The sequence below is a fragment of the Barbus barbus genome (genome assembly GCF_936440315.1).
Source record: "Barbus barbus genome assembly, chromosome: 3".
NCBI classification, from domain to species: Eukaryota; Metazoa; Chordata; class Actinopteri; order Cypriniformes; family Cyprinidae; genus Barbus; species Barbus barbus.
Window position 1 is genome coordinate 10,752,046 of NC_136731.1, and position 18,685 is coordinate 10,770,730.

An 18,685-nucleotide genomic window follows, 5' to 3' on the forward strand; every position below is an offset into this window, starting at 1 on the left:
TAAATATTCCTTGAGGTAAAGGTCTTTTTATTTAACTGTTTGATTTAGATTCAGTAAAATATAAATAAATACATAACCCCTCAACAAAACAAGATAAAATATAAAGAGAGGATAATAATTAAATCGAAGTAGATAAGGGAACTGAGGGGGACACTTCGTTTTTCTCTTAACGGTTGCTTTAACAATAAATTGTCATAAATTATTCGGATTGACTTTTTCAGTAAATATACATTTTCTTCTTACATAAACTGTCTTTCTGTCTTTTTCCGTGCTATCTAATAACCCGTCTTTGCCGTACACTGTTATGTTGTTGCCGTTAATTGCCGTTTGTCTGCGTGACGTCATTTGCACTGAAAGAAAGGATTATCAGAGAAGCTTTGTCGTTTCAGGGTTATTTGTGTCACGTTGACATTACTTAAATTGCTTGAAAAATTAACTAATTATACAATTATCAATAATATCACGTTTTATTGCAATTATCAATAATATCGGTCTTACAGGCTTGACTGTGCAATTAAAGAGAGACAGAAAAGACCCGCCATCCTCTTTTTATAATAATGAATAATAATAAAAAATGCCTACTGTGGCTTAATTACTTGTTGTGTTGATTTATGCAGACTCATCAGTGCATTTCAGATTTTATTGTGCATATTCATTAAGCAGAGTCTTTCTGGAATTTATATAATTAAAAAAAAATCTGTGATCAAATATCTGATTTTTGTAAGTGATCAATAGTAGTCATCCTGCATTTCTGATTTGCCATACTGATTAGTTAATAAAGATAAATTAAAACCAAGTACATCTTAATTCCTACAGACGTGTAATATCCCACTCATAATGTCATGTTTCTTCTTTTTCTCCCCTTTACTTGTGTCACTCTCAACAGCTGCTAAATACACCCCAAAGGCACTTTTAAGAGCCACAGAACAGAGCGGATGTTTGGCTTTGTAAGTATGTTTTGACTGTATATTAGACAGTTCGATTATTTACTTTAATTGCTTAAAGGATTAGTTCACTTTTAAAAGAACTTTTGCTGATAATTTACTCACCCCCATGTCATCCAAGATGACCATGTCTTTCTTTCTTCAGTCGAAAAGAAATTAAGGTTTTTGATGAAAACATTTCTCCATAAAATGGACTTCATTGAGACCCAAACGGTTCAAGGTCCAAATGACAGTTTCAGTGCAGCTTCAAAGGGCTTTAAATGATACCAGACGATGAATAAGGGTCTTATCTAGCGAAACGATCCGTCATTTAAAAAATAAATAAAAAAGTTTAAGTTTTATAAGCACAAATGCTCGCCTTGCTCTGTTCTGTGATGCGCGTTCGTGACGTCACGTAATACGCAATGACGTGGAAAAGATCACGGTTGACGTAAAATCCAAAATTTTCTTTTAGGCTTTTTAATATTAAAACACCCAGGATACGCACACGAAATGGGCATTTTAAACGATAAACTGACACAAAGACATTTGAATATGTGTATATGGTCCTCCTTCCGCACATTTGTAAACACTGACTCGGTACTTCCGCCTAAGTCAAGCGTGACCTTTTCCACGTAAATTGCGTATTACGTGACGTCACGAACGCGGTAACTGTGGTAACTATGACTATAGTAACCATAGTTTTTGAAATCATGGTAAATGTTGTAACTATGGTTTTACTGCAAATGCTGTAGTAAAGGTTAATTTGTACTTACTATGGTTTTACTGCAACAGTCATAGCTAAACCATGGTTACTGCAGTAAAACTATGGTTGATTTTGAGTTTACTATGGTTTTACTGCAAATGCTGTGGTAAAATAATGGTTCATTTTCAAAAGACTACAAATAATCGTGAATTAATAATGCTTTTGATCAAAGCATCTGATAAATGTATTTGTATATGTAATGTGTTAAATGAAAATATGAATAAAGTTGCAACAGTTCTTGAGAGTGGTGTGTATTGTTTTATTATAAACCAGCGGCAGCAAAACGCGGGTGAACCGCGCCCACGCAGAGCGGTCGGTATTTGCAGCTGCATCGTCCCAACATCGGCCGGAAGGCATTTCCGATCAGGGGCCGATGTCGCGGCGATGTATTCCCGATTAGCAAACGCTCCCTGAGCGACATCGTGCCGACGGAATTTTGTACATTGGATCGACGTCGGCCCGACGTATGTGTGCTATTAGGGAACATTTACAGATGGAGAATACCTGTGAAATGTCAGTTATGCATTTAGGAAAACAGCACATCTCGAAGACGTTAAACTATTTCTTTAAATTACATATTAATATTACTTTTTATTACGTTACACAAGCATTTTGGTCATCTCGTTAGCTGTCCCATCAATCATTCCATCTTCACCAGGGTTAGTCTTTGCGAGTCATTGCAATGGTCTTTCCCTCGTTGGCAAGGGAGGGTCGTTACTAGCACGCCCTTCATCCCTCGCTTAATGCTGTGTGGGGTTTGTTGAAGCTGGTTGTCGTATTTTAAGGTGAGAGATGTGGACCCAGGTGTCACTTTGCAACTATTTTTCTGATCAATGCAAGATTCTTCCTTGAGACCATAACTGCATAACTTACATTTCACTGCTGGTTATACTCTATAATTGTGTATGTGACAAATAAAAAAAAATCTTGCACACTCACTGGTTCTTAATGGCGGAGCAAACCAATCCATGGCCTTGACAGAACTTCTGTCACCTGTAAATGGAAACTTTGAGAGCTTTTGTTAGTGATATCAAGCATGCTCATTTGCTCATCTGGCCAGTCATCCTCTCCAGCTCTCACAAATCCATTGCTGTCAATACACTGAGTATAGGGCTAATACTCATTTTCAATAATATAATAAAGAATTTGTTTTTACTCAGTTATTTTCCTTACAATTTTTCAATTAATTTCAAATTTATTCTCCACAATTTGTTAATTCAGTTATCTCTTTGTTTTATGAACTGAGTTCCACTACATCTGTTGGAGCCAATCATTGTAAAGTTTTACTTGGCCACTGGGTGGTATAATTGTAGCACCGGTGCAAGAACCAGGTGTGTGAAATATGAAGCAAAAGCAGTAATTAAAGCATATACCACGAAGGAGTGGCAACATACATGGGACACAGTAAATACAGGACGTCATCTTTATGAAATACAACGAGAAGTAGGAGTAGTGAGGATAACTAAAAGAAGCACCAAAGAGGAAAATATTCTAACAAGATTAAGGGTTGGACATACTATGCTGAATAAAACCTTAAAAATAATAAATAAACATCCAACAGGATTATGTGAGCACTGTGGAACAGAGGAATCAGTAGAACATGTTATTTGTGTTTGTCAAAAGTATACTAATGAACGAGAAGTAATGAAAAATGAACTTAGAAAGATGGGAATAGATGAATTAAAGCTTAAAAATATAGTTACTTATGGTTTACTTAAAGTTTATTTCTTTATCTCAAGAGAACAGAGCTGATTAAGAGAATTTAGTTTTTTTTTTTTTATTATTACATAAAAAGGGTAAACTCTGGTTCACACTCCAATAGAGTAGGTGGCGATAATGCACCTCAATGTTGGTGCTACCCGCCATAAAATCGAAGAAGAAGAAGAACCAGGTGTGTGTGTTGGTAATTGGGAAGCACAGTTTTTGACCGCACAGCAGAGTAGCGTGCAGGAGAAACTATAAATTTATGCTGTTTTCAAGGTATGAACTCTGATTATATTGGTAAACAAGAAACGCTCCCAGCAAGATGTTTTGAGACATTCGTTATTCGAGCTAAAATAAAAAATTAGTTTGCATCTATTTTCCGCTTGCATCTTGCTCAGTAGCATAGGCATTTTGACCTGGAAAACACTCAACCCACTTTATTAATGTTAACAGTCAGAAAGACAATATTTTATCCCTTCAACACAGTATCAGCTCCATCATGATATCCTGAAAAGTGAAAGAAAGTGAAAAAAAGAAAGTTAAGTTAGATGTGGGGTGGACAGAGCAAGCTTGCTTGCTTTGTCTTCCCATGTTATGCGCTGCGCAAGTGTGGCACTGTTTTTCTTTCTGCCACAACAATAACCTAGGTACTAACCAGGAAATTTTACCAAAATCATCCATGGTCATTACACCATCATTCATACTTTTTCCACTCTTTCACCCCCCTTTTTGGCAAAAAAAGAGGGGTGAAATTTTTCTTGAGATTTCAGCTGATGGTGAATTTAATAGTTTTAGCTGTGGAATGCCACGGATTCTGAATAGGATAACATGAACTTTTTTCGTTAGACTCTACTGAGAGTAGACCTGGTAGCATTCCACATATACCCATTTTCCACCAAAGCAGTTCCAGGTGCTAGTTCAGAGCCAGTGCTATAGCCGGTTCTTAGTTGGTTCGACTGGCGAGCGCTTTAAGAACCGGTTGCTTTTCCACAGACTAGAGAGCCAATACAGAGCCAGGTCTTATGTCACTGAATACGTTTCATGTTTCGGTTCACGAGCGCGCCACAACAGGCTTGTTCGAGGTGCATCAGCGCCAAGCAGATCGATCGATCGGCACACAACACACTAAAGCACTGCTAGAGCGATCCAAAAGCATAAAGAGCCGTCTGCTTTCCAGTCGCTCCCGCAGCACCCCAATATGCCTCGCACCGAACGGTCCGCGCAGCGCCGATCCATCCCGGACAAGCCTAAACAAACTATCAACAATGGCGGACGTTGCGTTGCTATTGATGTTCATGGCTTTGCGAACCTACATCGGCATCCAAACACGGCGAATCAAACGTGTTAGCGTTTAGCTGCTATTTCAAATATGGCGGTCCAAGTTTCTGTTCGTCTTGTTGGTCACGGTAACCCCGACCCCAGCCCCTGACGCAAGCAGTTCTTCCTTCTAGCCCAGCAATCTTTTGGTGCTACTTACGAACCACTTTTACTGGTTCAGAGCTGGTGCTTTGGGTGTCAAAAGACAAAGAACCGGTTTGAAACTAGGCTCTGGCTCCGAACCAGCACTGGAACTGCCTTGGTGGAAAAGGGGTAATAGTGTCTAGATGTCATATTATGCAACTTGGACAACATCAGTCACCATAAAGTGTAATTTAATACTGCAGTATAAACCTATTTTTTCCTCTAATAAAATCTAATAGATTAATTGGTTTAGAATAATTGTCTGCATTGTGCATTTGAGAAAGACAATTATAATTTCTCAAATGTCACTTGTTTGTGTAATTTAAAGTTTAGTCATATATTTTTTGTTATTGCTCATGAGCTACTTTGAGAAGAGGATTGAGATCTCTGCATAATCTAGGATCCATAACCATCAACATTTCTATCTTGTTACTCCCAGTGATGACAGCATTTATGATTTCATGATTTTGGACCGTATGAATTACATTTATTTACTATTATTATTTAATTAATTCTAGCCCTTGTAAATTACCATTAAACAAAATGGAGTGACCAATATTTTTATTTTATCAGATATATTTTTTTCTATTAGACATCTTGTTTACCCTTTTGAGTTCAGCGTTGTTGTCAATAATTCAGTTGTGCATTTTCCCCTAGTTGGTTAATGAGAGAGCCCTCACTATGCCAAATCCAGCTCCATTTTTATCTGACTGGTGAGTCAAGCACCCACTTCTGTCTGTCAAAATTCCTTATTCTTTAAAGACACAAGGCTGGACTGGTACCAAAAAAAAAAAGCAGATTGAGAATGTTAGATAAACACAGAATTCAGAGAACTGCTGTGAGACCAGTGAATAATCAAGATTAATAAAAAGTTAATAAAATAATTAACAAAATTTGAAGCAGTCTCTTTAGTGATCATTAAATATGCAGCACCTGTGCACGCAATGGGAAGGGATGGAAGTGCTTCTGTTTAGATCATCAGTCTGTTGAAGCCGTTTAGCTGTTGCATTGGGTCGTCAGTCTGTGATGGCACTCAAACACCTGATGTTGTGGTGTATGATCTCCGTTGTTTCTCTGCGTCTCCTCAGTCTGGCTTTTGATTGATCCTGCCAGAGTTTTGCATTTCAGGATGTTCTCTTCACGCTCAGTAAAAGTCTCAAGTGAAAGATTCACCTTTTCCTGCTTTAAGTCTTTCTCCATGCTGAAGTGTAAACTTCAAAGGGTAGTTGAAAGTCCATCAGCCCCTCCCTCTTCTTTTCTCTGCATCTGTGTCTCTGCTTCTTCTCCACATTGTTAGACAGACTCCAGTTCTTTGCTTCTCTTTGCTTCTGTTCCAGAAGCCATCTGAAATTTTATCTAATTTTCGCTTTTCAACCATCTATTTCAATGGTCCCTTAATAAAACATTTTATCTGGTTAAAAACAGCAGTTCCCTTATTCTATTTTAGTCAAGCAAGTTCTTCATTGCAGAAAAACAGCAAGCAGTTTTCTTTGCATAGTGCAGAAAACAGCTACCTTTATTATCTAAATATACTACAATAAAACAAAAGAATCCTTTCTTCTACAACAGCATGACATGCGTATGGTAAACTAAAGACTTCAATCATAATTTTTTCTATATTTGCGTACATGGTTCAGAATAATCTAGTAATGGTGAATGAATTTTCCTAACCCACATAAAATAATTCCTTTTTATTTAATTGTATTATTTAATCAGCAAGTTCCATTATTACTGTAAAATGTCCTATAGCTTTTGAATTAAAATTTCTGTGAACTTGGTCATCCAATCTTGCTCTCATTCAACATTTCACTGCACAAGTAATCTTTAGTTAACTCAAACCTAAATCTCTGAAATTCTGTAATAGATTAACTTTCATACTGCCTCCCAGTGATAACAAGAAACAAATTTTAGAAGTCTTCAGATATTAGATATAAAGTTTTAAGCATGTGCAATATTTTTATTCATCTATTAAGATAACTCATTAAATAATGAATGTGTATCTTATTTTAATTAATGTATTATTATTTCAATATTCTGTAAAGTCCATATCTTGGAACATCTTTTTTTATTTTAAATAACATTCATACAAGTCCCTTTATTATTTAGGGCTCATAGAGCTTATTTTCTCATACAGCCACACTTACCCCTGGTTTAAGGCTTAAGCCTATTCCCAGACTAAAATGTAAGTCTGAGCTGTTTCAACTGAAATAAACTTGCACCTATTTTAAAATATATCAGTGACTTTGTTTTGTCTCAAGATACACCCCAGTAATGTTTTTTATAAACATGATCATAAAAATTACTTAAATGTCCTAATTGAACTATGGGCTAATCCTGGTTTAGTCTAAGCCCTGTCTAAGAAACCGGGCCTTATAGTCACAAATACAGTCACACAGACACATAAATTTACACTACACTCTTCCTGAGTGACCGGTCAGTTCTACTCGCTCTTTCTCTGATACACTTCCTCAACACAGTAAAAAGCACCCGGCAGGAATTTTTGCCTACCCGTGCAGACCTCTGTAACTTCTCTCTTTTTGTCTTTCTTTTTTCAAATAAACAGAGCGGTAGCCGTAGAATGTTTACGTCATCCATCAAGGCCCTCTTGACAGTAAACACACATATTTGCATACACAATCTGCCTTCATTTACCGCTATCCATCAAAGGCACTCTTAACAGTAAAACAGATCTGTGCATGCAGTTATTTCTTCTGGAATCAAAACCTTTTTTCTTTTTGTTCTTTAAATTTGGAAGAGCAAATTTTTTAAGAGTCCTTACCACCAAGAGCCAACTGGCAAACAACTCAAACTACTTATATACTGCAAGCAAATACTGCTTACCTTTAGTGGCCATTTAATCTGTCATTTGCCAAACCAGCCCAAAGTGGTCTTTCACCCTCTGCTCCTTTCCAATCCTGTTTGTGACCCCAATATGTGGTGGCTTTTGCCGATAGTGTGAGGAATCATTCTCAAAGTCTTGGGGTTTTGATGCCAGAAGAGAGACTTTATTATCATTTAGACAATAAGGCCGAGACAACTCTGCAGAGCAAATCTCCAGAATGTTTTTCTGCATTCTCTTTTATACAGTTTTTTTTTTCTCCAGGCATGTTCAGTAGATTGTATACATGTTTGTCATGGGACCACGATGCAGTCAGGAGGCCTTAATTTTATGTTCCGTGAAAATAAGGGCCCCATTATATATTTTGCCTAAAGGAAAAACACGACAAGCAGCTTCCCTCTATGTCTGCACTTCTCATACAGGCCTCTACACACAGGCAGATACATGATTTTGATTATACTTGATTAATTTATATTTTGATTAATAAAACTCTTCGTCACGTCCTGCTCTTGAACATATTCAGGCAGTTCAACTGAGCTAGAGCTAGTATGAGCCAGTCGTCAAGGTATTTGAGAATGTGAACGCCCTGCTTTCTCAGGGGAACAAGGGCTGCCTCCACAACTTTTGTGAAGACACGGGGGAACAGGGACAGCCCGAATGGCAGGACCTTGTACTGATATGCTTGTCTTTTGAACACGAACTGCAGGAATGATCTGTGGCGTGGAAGGATCGAAACATGAAAGTATGTGTCCTTCTGGTCGATCGCTGCAAACCAGTCACGGGAACAGATGCATCTGAAGATGCGTTTCTGCGAGAGCAACTTGAACGGTAACTTGTGTTCTCCCGGTTCAAGACACACAGGTCCAAGATGGGTCGTAACCCATTGCCTTTCTTGGAAACAATGAAGTAAGGGCTGTAAAACCCCATCTTGATATCGGCTAGAGGTGCCGGCTCTATCGCATCCTTCGCCAGTAGGACTGCAATCTCCGCACACTAGACATGATCATCGGCTGCCTTCACTGATGTGAAGTGGATTCCCCTGAACTTGGGGGGACGCCAGGTGAACTGAATCACTTAGCTTAGTCTGATGGTCCGCAGGAGCCAATGAGACAGATTGGGTAGTGCTGTCTGACACGGGAAACCACCACTGATGGAGCACTGTACCGCCAACACCAAGAGCTCCAAAGAGTGCGCTGAACTTGTTCAGTCTTCTTCTCTCAGTAGAGTAGTCAGAAGCTAAATGATGTGATCACTCGGCTCCGAAGCAAAAAGCTGAGTATACACCATATATACATGATATATACATGGATATACTCACGCTGCAATCAGCAGCAGCTGAATGCAGTCATCGCATGCCAATGTGCATTAGCTCGTTTAGTTTACAATCGAAGTGCGGTCTCTAAGCGAGATCCCAATTAGTCAGTCACCAATGTGATTCGAAGTGACCAACTGAAAGGGACTGTTGGATAATGTTAGCGATGTTGTTCCACCTGCAGCGTCTTCACACACATGAATTGTTCATTTTGTCAGTTAATGTTATTCAATTTTTTTTTTTTTTTTGCCTGTCCATTTAATCATGAGAGTTAGAATAAATACATTTTTAATCTGGGAAAGTAAGTTCTTTATTTTAAAAAATCTTTTGTATTTTGCTGGGTAAAAAAAAAAAGCTATGGAAATATTGGAAACAAAATGTGGTAAATGATTCATATAATATACAAGGAACACGAGACGAGGAGTAAACTCAAATCAACAGTCTTTAATGAATCCAAACAGGGCAAGGCAAAGCAGGGCAGCCGGACAGGAACACTGGGAGTAACGAGTAGACCAGACGAAAACTAACTGAGCAGACAGGACTGTAAATACACAGGACAATCATAGCTAATTAGACAAACACAGCTGGACAAGAATTAACTAATAATGACACTAAATAAGGACAGGAAACAAACCAAATATGGACACAAGAGGTGGGAACACATGACACGATAGAGGACTGACAACAATGGTCAAATAAAACCAAAATTAAATTATTTGTGTAAGCAAAAGTGATTAATCTGATTAATAATATTCTAGTCTTTCAATACTTCAGATTCAGAATTGACTTCATTTTTTGACATTGATTCATTTACCCATAAATCACAAAAACAAATCTAAAACTCACCCAAATGAATGCTATAGAAAACAAAGTCTTATATATAGCAGAAATATAGAAGCTTATAGTACATTATAGTACAGAATGATCACAAAATCCTAACCCCGTACATCATTTTATTGTTGGGCTCAGTACAAGATCTTAGACATTGTTTTCTGTTTTTATTTTCATCATACAACCTCGTAGACAAATGAATATAATTATGCGTGAGTCTGACTGGTGGTGTACATATATCCGATCTTTTTCACACCTGGGCGATTTTCTCTTCTTTTCTTTAGAATTGACTCTCTTGTTTCTTTAATTCCATTCAAGAGAGCACACAGGTCTTTGTGTGTTTTTCTCATTTTTGCAATGGACTTGAGCATACTAGATTTGACCTTTTCTGGATCATCGATTTCTCCCTGCTGTCTAATCTCATGAATCTCTTGAGCATCTTTAAATATGAAGGCGCCGTCAGCAATGACTAACAGTCCACTTAACACACCTGAAGCTGCCACTGCTGCACGTCCTATCTTGGCAGCCTGTGCACCAATTCTTCCAACATTTACCAACAGACATGCAAGTTCTGCAGCAAACATTGCTGTACTTCTCCCTACCCTCCATGTCATTTGCACATTACTGAATGTTGAGTAACTGACAAAATCACAGAACTTTGAGATTTTTCTCAGATACCTCAGTGTTTTTGGTGAACTGAAAATTAGAGCGCCTTCCTTTTTGTACTTTTGCTCCATTATTTCAAGGCTCTTAAGGAGTGATTTTTGTTTTACTGTATCCGTTATGTTGGATGCAGCACCTGTTACACCACCTGCAACACTGACTCCGATACCAACACCTGTAACAATTAGAGATGCTCCAAGAGTAAAAGGTGCCAGAATTGCACCAACCACTGCAGTGATTCCTCCAGCTGCTCCAATCACTGCACCAGACAGACTACCTATAGTGCATTTGTGATGTATCTCCTCTAGAGAATCTGTTGTTTTTTTCATTTCATTCAGAAAGGCCTCTGAGTCTTTGTAGGCCTCATCGAAGTTCTCAGTGGATTTCATGAATTTTTCTTCAAGTTGGCCTGGAATTCTCTTATTTCTCTTTACTGCATCTCTCAGGAATGGTGTTGCCAAAATCTCATTAGCTGAAGGTCTGTTTTCAGGGTTACAGCTGAGCATTTGACTGATTATTTTCTGTAGATCTTCTGAATATGTCTCAGCAATTTTGGGGGTGGTTCCTGTCATGCTGGATACATGTAGAAAGCGACGCTGTATGGGATTTGACTGTCAGAGACAGGAAATAAAAAAGAAAATCTGGTTAAACTTGTATTAGGCTAATATGGTTAAAATCCTGCACACTTAGAATATATATAAATTTTTTATAATTATGTGAGGAATGTATATTTGGGGTGTGCGTTACTGACAAAATAAAGGAAATGTCTTTCTGAGATTTTGTCTAATAATAAATACATAATTTGCATCATCAATTTAGCAGCATCTCTGTAACTGAGCTATACAGAGTTTCCAGTCTTTTATTTATTTGTTTAAAAAGTCCGTTTTTTTCTTTGTGTGGTGCTGATGTGAGTTTATACTGAAGCAAGTAACAATATATTGCTGCTGGTGAAATGAACGTCCTAACTCAATCTGAGTAACTTCGTCTTTAGCCGTTTTCAAGACATGGCTAGAGACAGATCTTTTTCATCAACACTCGACCCACTAATACTAGCCCTTTCTGTTTTATTTATCTTCTATTTATAAAAAAACAAACAAAAAACTTGCCATGTATACTGTGTATACTTTCCATAGCAATATTTGGCAACACTGCATCGCCGACAGTTAAATTGACAGGCAGCAATCAAAAAAGGAGTGCGGATAGTTTATTGCTGAGGTGACCACATTCGGTAAGACAAACACAAGGATCATCATGATCTATCAGATTGAAATTATGATTTATCATCATGATATATCTGTATGAGTCTACGTCAAACGCTATCAAAAGAGTAGTATAATAACCCTCGTACAACAGGGGCCGTATGTTTAAAGCCACAGATTAAAATTTTAGTGTTAAGTGTGTCAAAATACTAAGAATGACGTAATTTTAATCGTAATTTTAAATTATTTAAGAGAGCTGGAGAGGTCTCCTAACCTAGTTAGGAGTAACAAGACGGCAGCAAAGAGGAGGTGATAAACTTTCCAACAAAGATATGACGTAATGGAGTTATTTGATGATATGGAGTTGATACAAACTTGATCTTCAAGATTGTCAATTCTTTTTGTAACTGACCAAGTAAGAAGAGTTCCACTCTATACAAATGTTAAAAGCGCGATAAAAAAATAAAGGTGACTTGACTTTTAAGCAACACTGAACAGTTGGAACTCATGTTCACATCATTGCTCCAACTGTAAATGAGGAGACATACCAATAGAAAACTATTTCAAAACATCAGTAAGAATTTGTGATATTTTTACAGAGGGCAAAGCACTTTTTTAAATACATTTAAATATTAAAATATTTCAGTGTCTTAATTAAAAAATTGAATTGTAGTTACATTAAATGACTGGTGTAATGCTGCTGTGACTTAACATGAGCAGGCTCACTGTTGGCTGTTTCAAAGGTCGAAGGTGGCCATTTTGGGTTGACATCATTGTAGTACTCTTAGAGAAGTCCTACTTTTTACTAAGAATTTTTTTACACTTAAGTCAAAGCTTAAGATTATTTTTAAGAGCATTTCTGATAAGTTTTATAAATACAGGCCCACATTTGTAGAACAACATAAATGAAAACACTGCCAGGATGAAGGCTATGCTATTTAATTAAGTTTAGTAGTTAGCTAACCATTTACAAAGTTAAGGCCTTTCCACACTGAGCGTGATGCGAATCACCCGCGAATGTTGCTTTCACACCGAGGACGAAACGAATGTTCACCTTGTGCTAATTCACGCCTGCACGCTAGGTGGCGCTGACCAACAATGCATTTTTCCTCAGATATGTATCTGCGTATATGGATTTAACATCTAAATTATGATAAACAAAGTTTGGTTCTACACTAGAAGCACAAGCTATCTATAATGCTTACAAGAATAGGCTACATCATAAAATATAATTAGAAGTACAATCAGCATCAAGCTACACTTGAAAATGTATTTAATTTATTCATGTTTTTGCTTACCCACTTTAAACCATCATCGAGTGCTTGTAATGACTTCCGATTGTGATTTATAGTTGATTTTGATTCTATAATGAGCAGACACATGCACTCTTTGTATGTTTAACAACGCTACACTGCAAACATTAGTCATATACATCCTTTATTGCTATAAAAAATAGTCTAGGGGTCTGAGGTCATTTTGGGGCCCTTGAGATGTGTTGACATGCCCTGATATTTGTGCTTATTTCAGCTTCTTAAATCATACTATTGACCAACATGTAATTTTTTTTTGTATTCAGCACAAACTATGCTACAATAATATGTGACCAAGGTGGATGTACATGTTTGCATTTGTTAGAAAAAAAATATCATGCGTGGTTAGTAGATACGGCTTTGGATGTGACTAGCTTAGCAAGTCTTGCTACATCGTTCAATGTACATTGTTCAATTGTTCAACCTGTTGCAGAGCCAACTCAGTTGTACTCAGTCAACAGCAAGAAGGGAGAGGCTCGCAAAATAGGAGCGAACCATACACTATATTGCCAAAAGTATTGAGACCCCTTTAAATCACTGAATTCAGGTGTTCCAATCACTTCCATGGCCACAGGTGTACAAAATCAAGCACCTAGGCATGTAGACTACTTCTATAAACATTTGTGAAAAAATGGGTCACTCTCAGGAGCCTACCTGTGCAATAAGTCCATTCATGAAATTTCCTCACTGATAAATATGCCATGGTCAACTGGTAGTGGTATCATAATACAACAGGGCAAAACAGCAACTCGGCCACAAAGTGGTAGGCCACGTGAAATCTCAGCGCATGCTGAGGCGCACAGTATGCGGAAGTTACCGACTCTCTGCAGAGTCAATACCTACAGACCTCCAAACTTCAAAAATAAAATAAGCAGAAACACTTAAATAACACACTTAAATATCAGGTGTCACTTGTTGAACAGAATCTGTTTTCAGGAATGACTCAAAGTCTGTTCACATCTCTGTGGTTATCAGTGTGCACAATAATGTGTCTGACCTTCATTATGTTTGTTTTGATTATATTGTGTTGTAAATAAAATACACATAATTAAAAAAATATATATATTTCAATTTCCTCACATTCTCTCTTACTCTCAAAGTCAGTCACACTGATGAGCCATTAGGGGAGGGCCCTTTGTCTCTCAGGTGAAAATCACTTAATATTCATGGCCATTGTCACTCCCTCGCATATAGGCTTTCATATAGGCTCCCTAAAACAGCACCATGGACCAGTTGAATTCCTTTGTCTATCTAACAAAGAGAGCCACACCCTGAAGGATTTTGTTTTAAAGAACAAAGTTAAACAAATTATACCCTGAAACAAAACACTATAGACAATATAGTTTATACATTAAAGGGTGTTTTTGTTTGTGACATTTATAAGCTGGTTGTGTGAACTTATGTAATCTTTTTCATGTAATCGTTTTTATATTCCTGATCACTAGTTGTTCATTTTCACATGATTAATATGTGTATTTAGAATTTAGGATCTGTTATCAATGTATCTAACCCAGTAATATCCTCTGTGGTCACGTGTATTTTTGTGTGCATATCAAAATATAAGTGTTTGGTTTCTTTAGAAAGCTAACCTTATGAAGAATATTATGGTTGAATGAAAATGATCCGTTTTATCAACCCATGGTTACAATAACGGATAGAAACTTGCTTGCAATAATTTGTTTCATGTGACCAATGACTGAACAAGATAATGTATGCAAAACACGCAACTGTGCAGGGCGGGAGTCCGCCCACAGGAACACTTGCGATTGGATCACGCGCAAAAAAAGGCGGACCCCAAATCGACTCGTTAAAAACGGATACTCAACCATGAAAGTTGAGTTGGAGTTTTGAAAACAACAGGAGGACACGCACGCCAGCGAGTCTCTCGTTCTGCACACGCTGCAAGCGCTTCAGGCCTCCAACATCACGGCGAAGCAAAGCAACTAACACAAAGACTCTTAACTTTCAAAGAACTTTAACCTTAAACTTCTAAGAACTGGATAGCCTTCCTGAAAGGTTCACCACGTCAGAAAGAGACAACCAACCACTGAAGAGTGCGCTAGTCACACGACCTCCCGAGCAGCCAATCCGAACGCAGCCACAGTTCGTCTCTACCAAAGCAAAGGAGGAAAAAGTCTCTTTGAACCGAAGAAAGCCTGAACTGAGTTCGATTGAAACAACTGAAAGACCAAGTAAGGCAAATCTCTTTATTGACTGAAACCGGGATATCTCTCCGCTGAGGGTAAAGATAAAATACTTCTTTGTCTATGAATTCCCTCAGGTTGAAAAGCTAGCATTAAAACCTAAGTCTCTCTCTCTTCAGATATAAACAACTCGCTCCCATTGCAACGTATGTGTGTGTTCATGTCTGTTTAAATTGTCTGTTAATGTTGTGTTAGAATAGCGAATAAAACTTTGACTTTATTAAGAACTCTTTTGTCTGTGTTATGTGATTTAACATGTCGTAACTATTTGCCAAAAAGATCGCGTTTTACCTACGCTCAGGAGCTAACTAAGTTGACTCAATTTAACTATTTGATTTATTTTAATCGTTGGCCACGAATGAAATAAACAACGTGTTAACACTTTAACCTTCAACCCCATTTAGGGCCTCGCAGGTGAAAATAACCTACCTGAATTAAAATGGTAACAGTTTGTGACAAAGTGTGCTTACACAAACAAATTAGGTATCTTTGGAAAGAAGAGACTCTGGGCTTTACTATCTATCATCCAGAGTTGATAATGCTCAAAAAGATAAAAAGTTATAGACACTGACGTGCCTTGAAAAATATTTTTCCACACTGAATGTTTTTTTATTTCATATACAAATACATGAAATAAGTCCTGGAGCAATCCAGAAAAGTAATGGATCGAAAGCCATGTGTCTCATCAGTTCATATTTCAAATTTGAAGAAGATACCATGAAAAATGAGATTCCTGCAATATTTTTTCTGAAACTATTTATAGTCCCCCCACCCCCCTGTTTGAGGAAAAATAACCACCAAATGGATTGCAGAATTATACAAGCTATTTTAGTCATTATACATGTTCCTGCATAGTTTTTCAATTATAAAATAATAGACAGATTTATTTGAGCACTAAAAAATACAAAAATAATTATTTGAGTAATAAAAAAGGAAAAAAAATAGAAAAAAATGCTTTGTATATAGTATGTATACTGAAGTATTCTTCGTTATTCGTTATTACAATGATAAATATCACTGCCAGACGTGAAGTGATATTGCCAGACATGGTCATAGAGTCAGTAAACACACGCTGATGTGCTTCCATTCAGATTATAATCAAACAGATGGGCCATATAATCAATAATAGCTGATCAATGAATCACAATGATAGCCGTCATAGAGTCGCTAATAAACACGCTGATGTGCGTCCATACAGATTATAATCATGCAGACACGGCCACATTCCCCACACAATACACACACACACATATAAAAAATGTAGAAGAAAAAAAAAACAGTTTTTTATGGATAAAGCAGATCGCTAAGTTATGCCCCGCTCAGATGACAGCGTGCGTCACAGAAGCGTCACTGCCGGCAGGAGGGAGCGCCAAATTCAAATAATCTATATTCCGCTTTTCTGAGACTTTTTTTTCCGTAGACGGTCTCATTATGTTTGTAAGACCGTATTCTACAAAATCGTTTTGTTTTTTTACCACCAAGACGCTGTTTTTGAGCGTAATTTATTCCATAACGGACGCGAACAATAACTCTCTGAAGAAATGAAACGTAAACAAAGGAATATTCATCCTTATTACAACGTTATTGTTTCGCTGGACTAAAAGTGCTCGCTGGGATGTTTTTCTGTGGACCCTTACCTCTCTAACTAAACTGGGATTTCAGCAGTGGACGCGTTTGTGGCTCGTTATTACAATGATAAAGGTACGTACGGCTTTTTTACTCTGCGTGTTTGGATGTGTACTGCTTACACAAATGTAGCAAATTTGTGCCACTCATTCCTTATAAGCTTTCCATCGAAAAACAGCGATCTGTCGTCGATGCTTGAGGCTTAGACCCTCAGAATGATATAGAGTTTGACAAGATTAACTTTGTCCCGTTTCATTTATTCTATTAGAAAACAATGACACATGCAAACAAAGAGCGTTCAGTGCGAGGTCGCTCTGGTGCAGGCTAACAGGTTAAAGACAACTTGCCGTTATTAATGCTTGCTGGACAAGTCGTTAACAAGGCATAAGTTGTACATTATGATTGATAACAATTAATCATATGAAGATCAACTCTTAAGAGTGATTCCCTAAAAGCTAAATAATAAAATAAATATATTTTTGTAGGATTCATTTTCTACAGCTCTATCCGATTGGCATGTTGGAGGAGCGGGCACTTGGGGGCGCTCAGGCAGCGTGGACACTCGGGGGGCGCTCAAGCAGCGTGGACACTCGGGAGCTGGACGGAACCAGCAGAGACGCAGGAGACGCAGGAGGGCGCTGTCGAGGAGCTGGCACTGGAGGGCACTCAGGAGGCGCAGGCACAGCATAGTGCTTTCGAGGGGCTGGCACTGGAGGGCGCTCTGAAAGCGCAGACTCTTGGGGGCGCTCGGGCAGCGCTGATTCTTGGGGGCACTCAGGCAGCACGGACACTTGGGGGCGCTCTGGAAGCGCGGAGCTGGACGGGACCAGCGGAGACGTGGGAGATGAAGGAGAGCTGGACGGGACCAGCGGAGACATAGGAGGGCACTTGCTAGGAGCTGGCACTGGAGGGCGCTTGTGAGGAGCGGGCACAGTAGGGCGCTGACGAGGAGCGTGCACAGGAGGGCGCCCAAGGGTCGAGTTGGCCACGAACAGCGGTGGGCATGGGAGAGCCACGGGTGGCTGACTTGGCAGAGCCGCGAACGGCAGGGGGCTTGGGAGAGCCGTGGACGACGGCGGGCTGGTTCTGGATCGGGGCTGGACTCTCTCCAGACACCGGAGGATCCCTTCCCTCCAGCTCAGTCCTGTGGTGTCTGGGAGGTCCACGGGGCGATGGTAATTTGCCCCGGTCCAGAACAGAGAGTTTATGGTGGCATCCTCCCATGCCGTCGCTGCGGTGAGCCTGCAGAATTCCAAGGCAAACTCGACGAAGGGGAGACCTCTAGCCTCCATCGTCGTGGGAAAAAACTGGAACAACAAAAAAACTATTTTAAAACTAAAACAAAACGGGAACGTGGGACGCTGATTACTTTGTTTGGTCCGGTCTTCTGTCACGTCACACTCAGGAGAAGGGAACGAGGAGGCGAGGAACTTCTTCCAAAAACTCAGACTTTATTTAACCAAACTCAGGGATCGTAGGAGGCACAGAACAACACAGAATGACGATAAATGACGATCAGACCGGACACAGAGGCAGGGAAACACAGGGCTTAAGAAGACTAAACTAGATAATTAATAGAACAGGGCTGGGGACTAATAAACTAATGATGACATCAAACGAGAACAGGAACAGGAAGACCAAATAAGGGCATGAGCGCAGGGGAAACACAAGACACTGAGACAAAGTCTTACATTACTTAATATCTTAATGATTTTTCACATAAAAGAAAAATCTTTAATTTTGGTTATGTGTGTATTTTTGGCTATTGCAACAAATATACCCATGCTACTTAAGTCTGGGTTTGTGGTCCAGGGTCAAATATGCATGTGAATATGGCAAAAAATCAC

General features: G+C 38.7%; 1 protein-coding gene and 1 long non-coding RNA gene across 3 annotated transcripts in view; one reads left to right on the forward strand and one right to left on the reverse strand.

Annotated features, from left to right (window-relative positions):
- Positions 1 to 18,685, forward strand: part of LOC306855355 — a 1,003,769-nt gene that overhangs the window by 698,754 nt on the left and 286,330 nt on the right. The gene's annotated exons all lie outside the window — the stretch shown is intronic.
- LOC306855222 (serine/threonine-protein kinase Nek2-like) overlaps positions 9,430 to 18,685 on the reverse strand; it is a 36,379-nt gene continuing 27,123 nt past the window's right edge. For both annotated transcript variants that reach the window (XM_079393742.1, XM_079393743.1), the window contains one exon: positions 9,430 to 11,110. In XM_079393742.1, the coding sequence (XP_079249868.1) occupies positions 10,043 to 11,110 (1,068 nt within the window). In that variant the 3' untranslated portion in view covers positions 9,430 to 10,042. The remainder of the gene's footprint in view (positions 11,111 to 18,685) is intronic.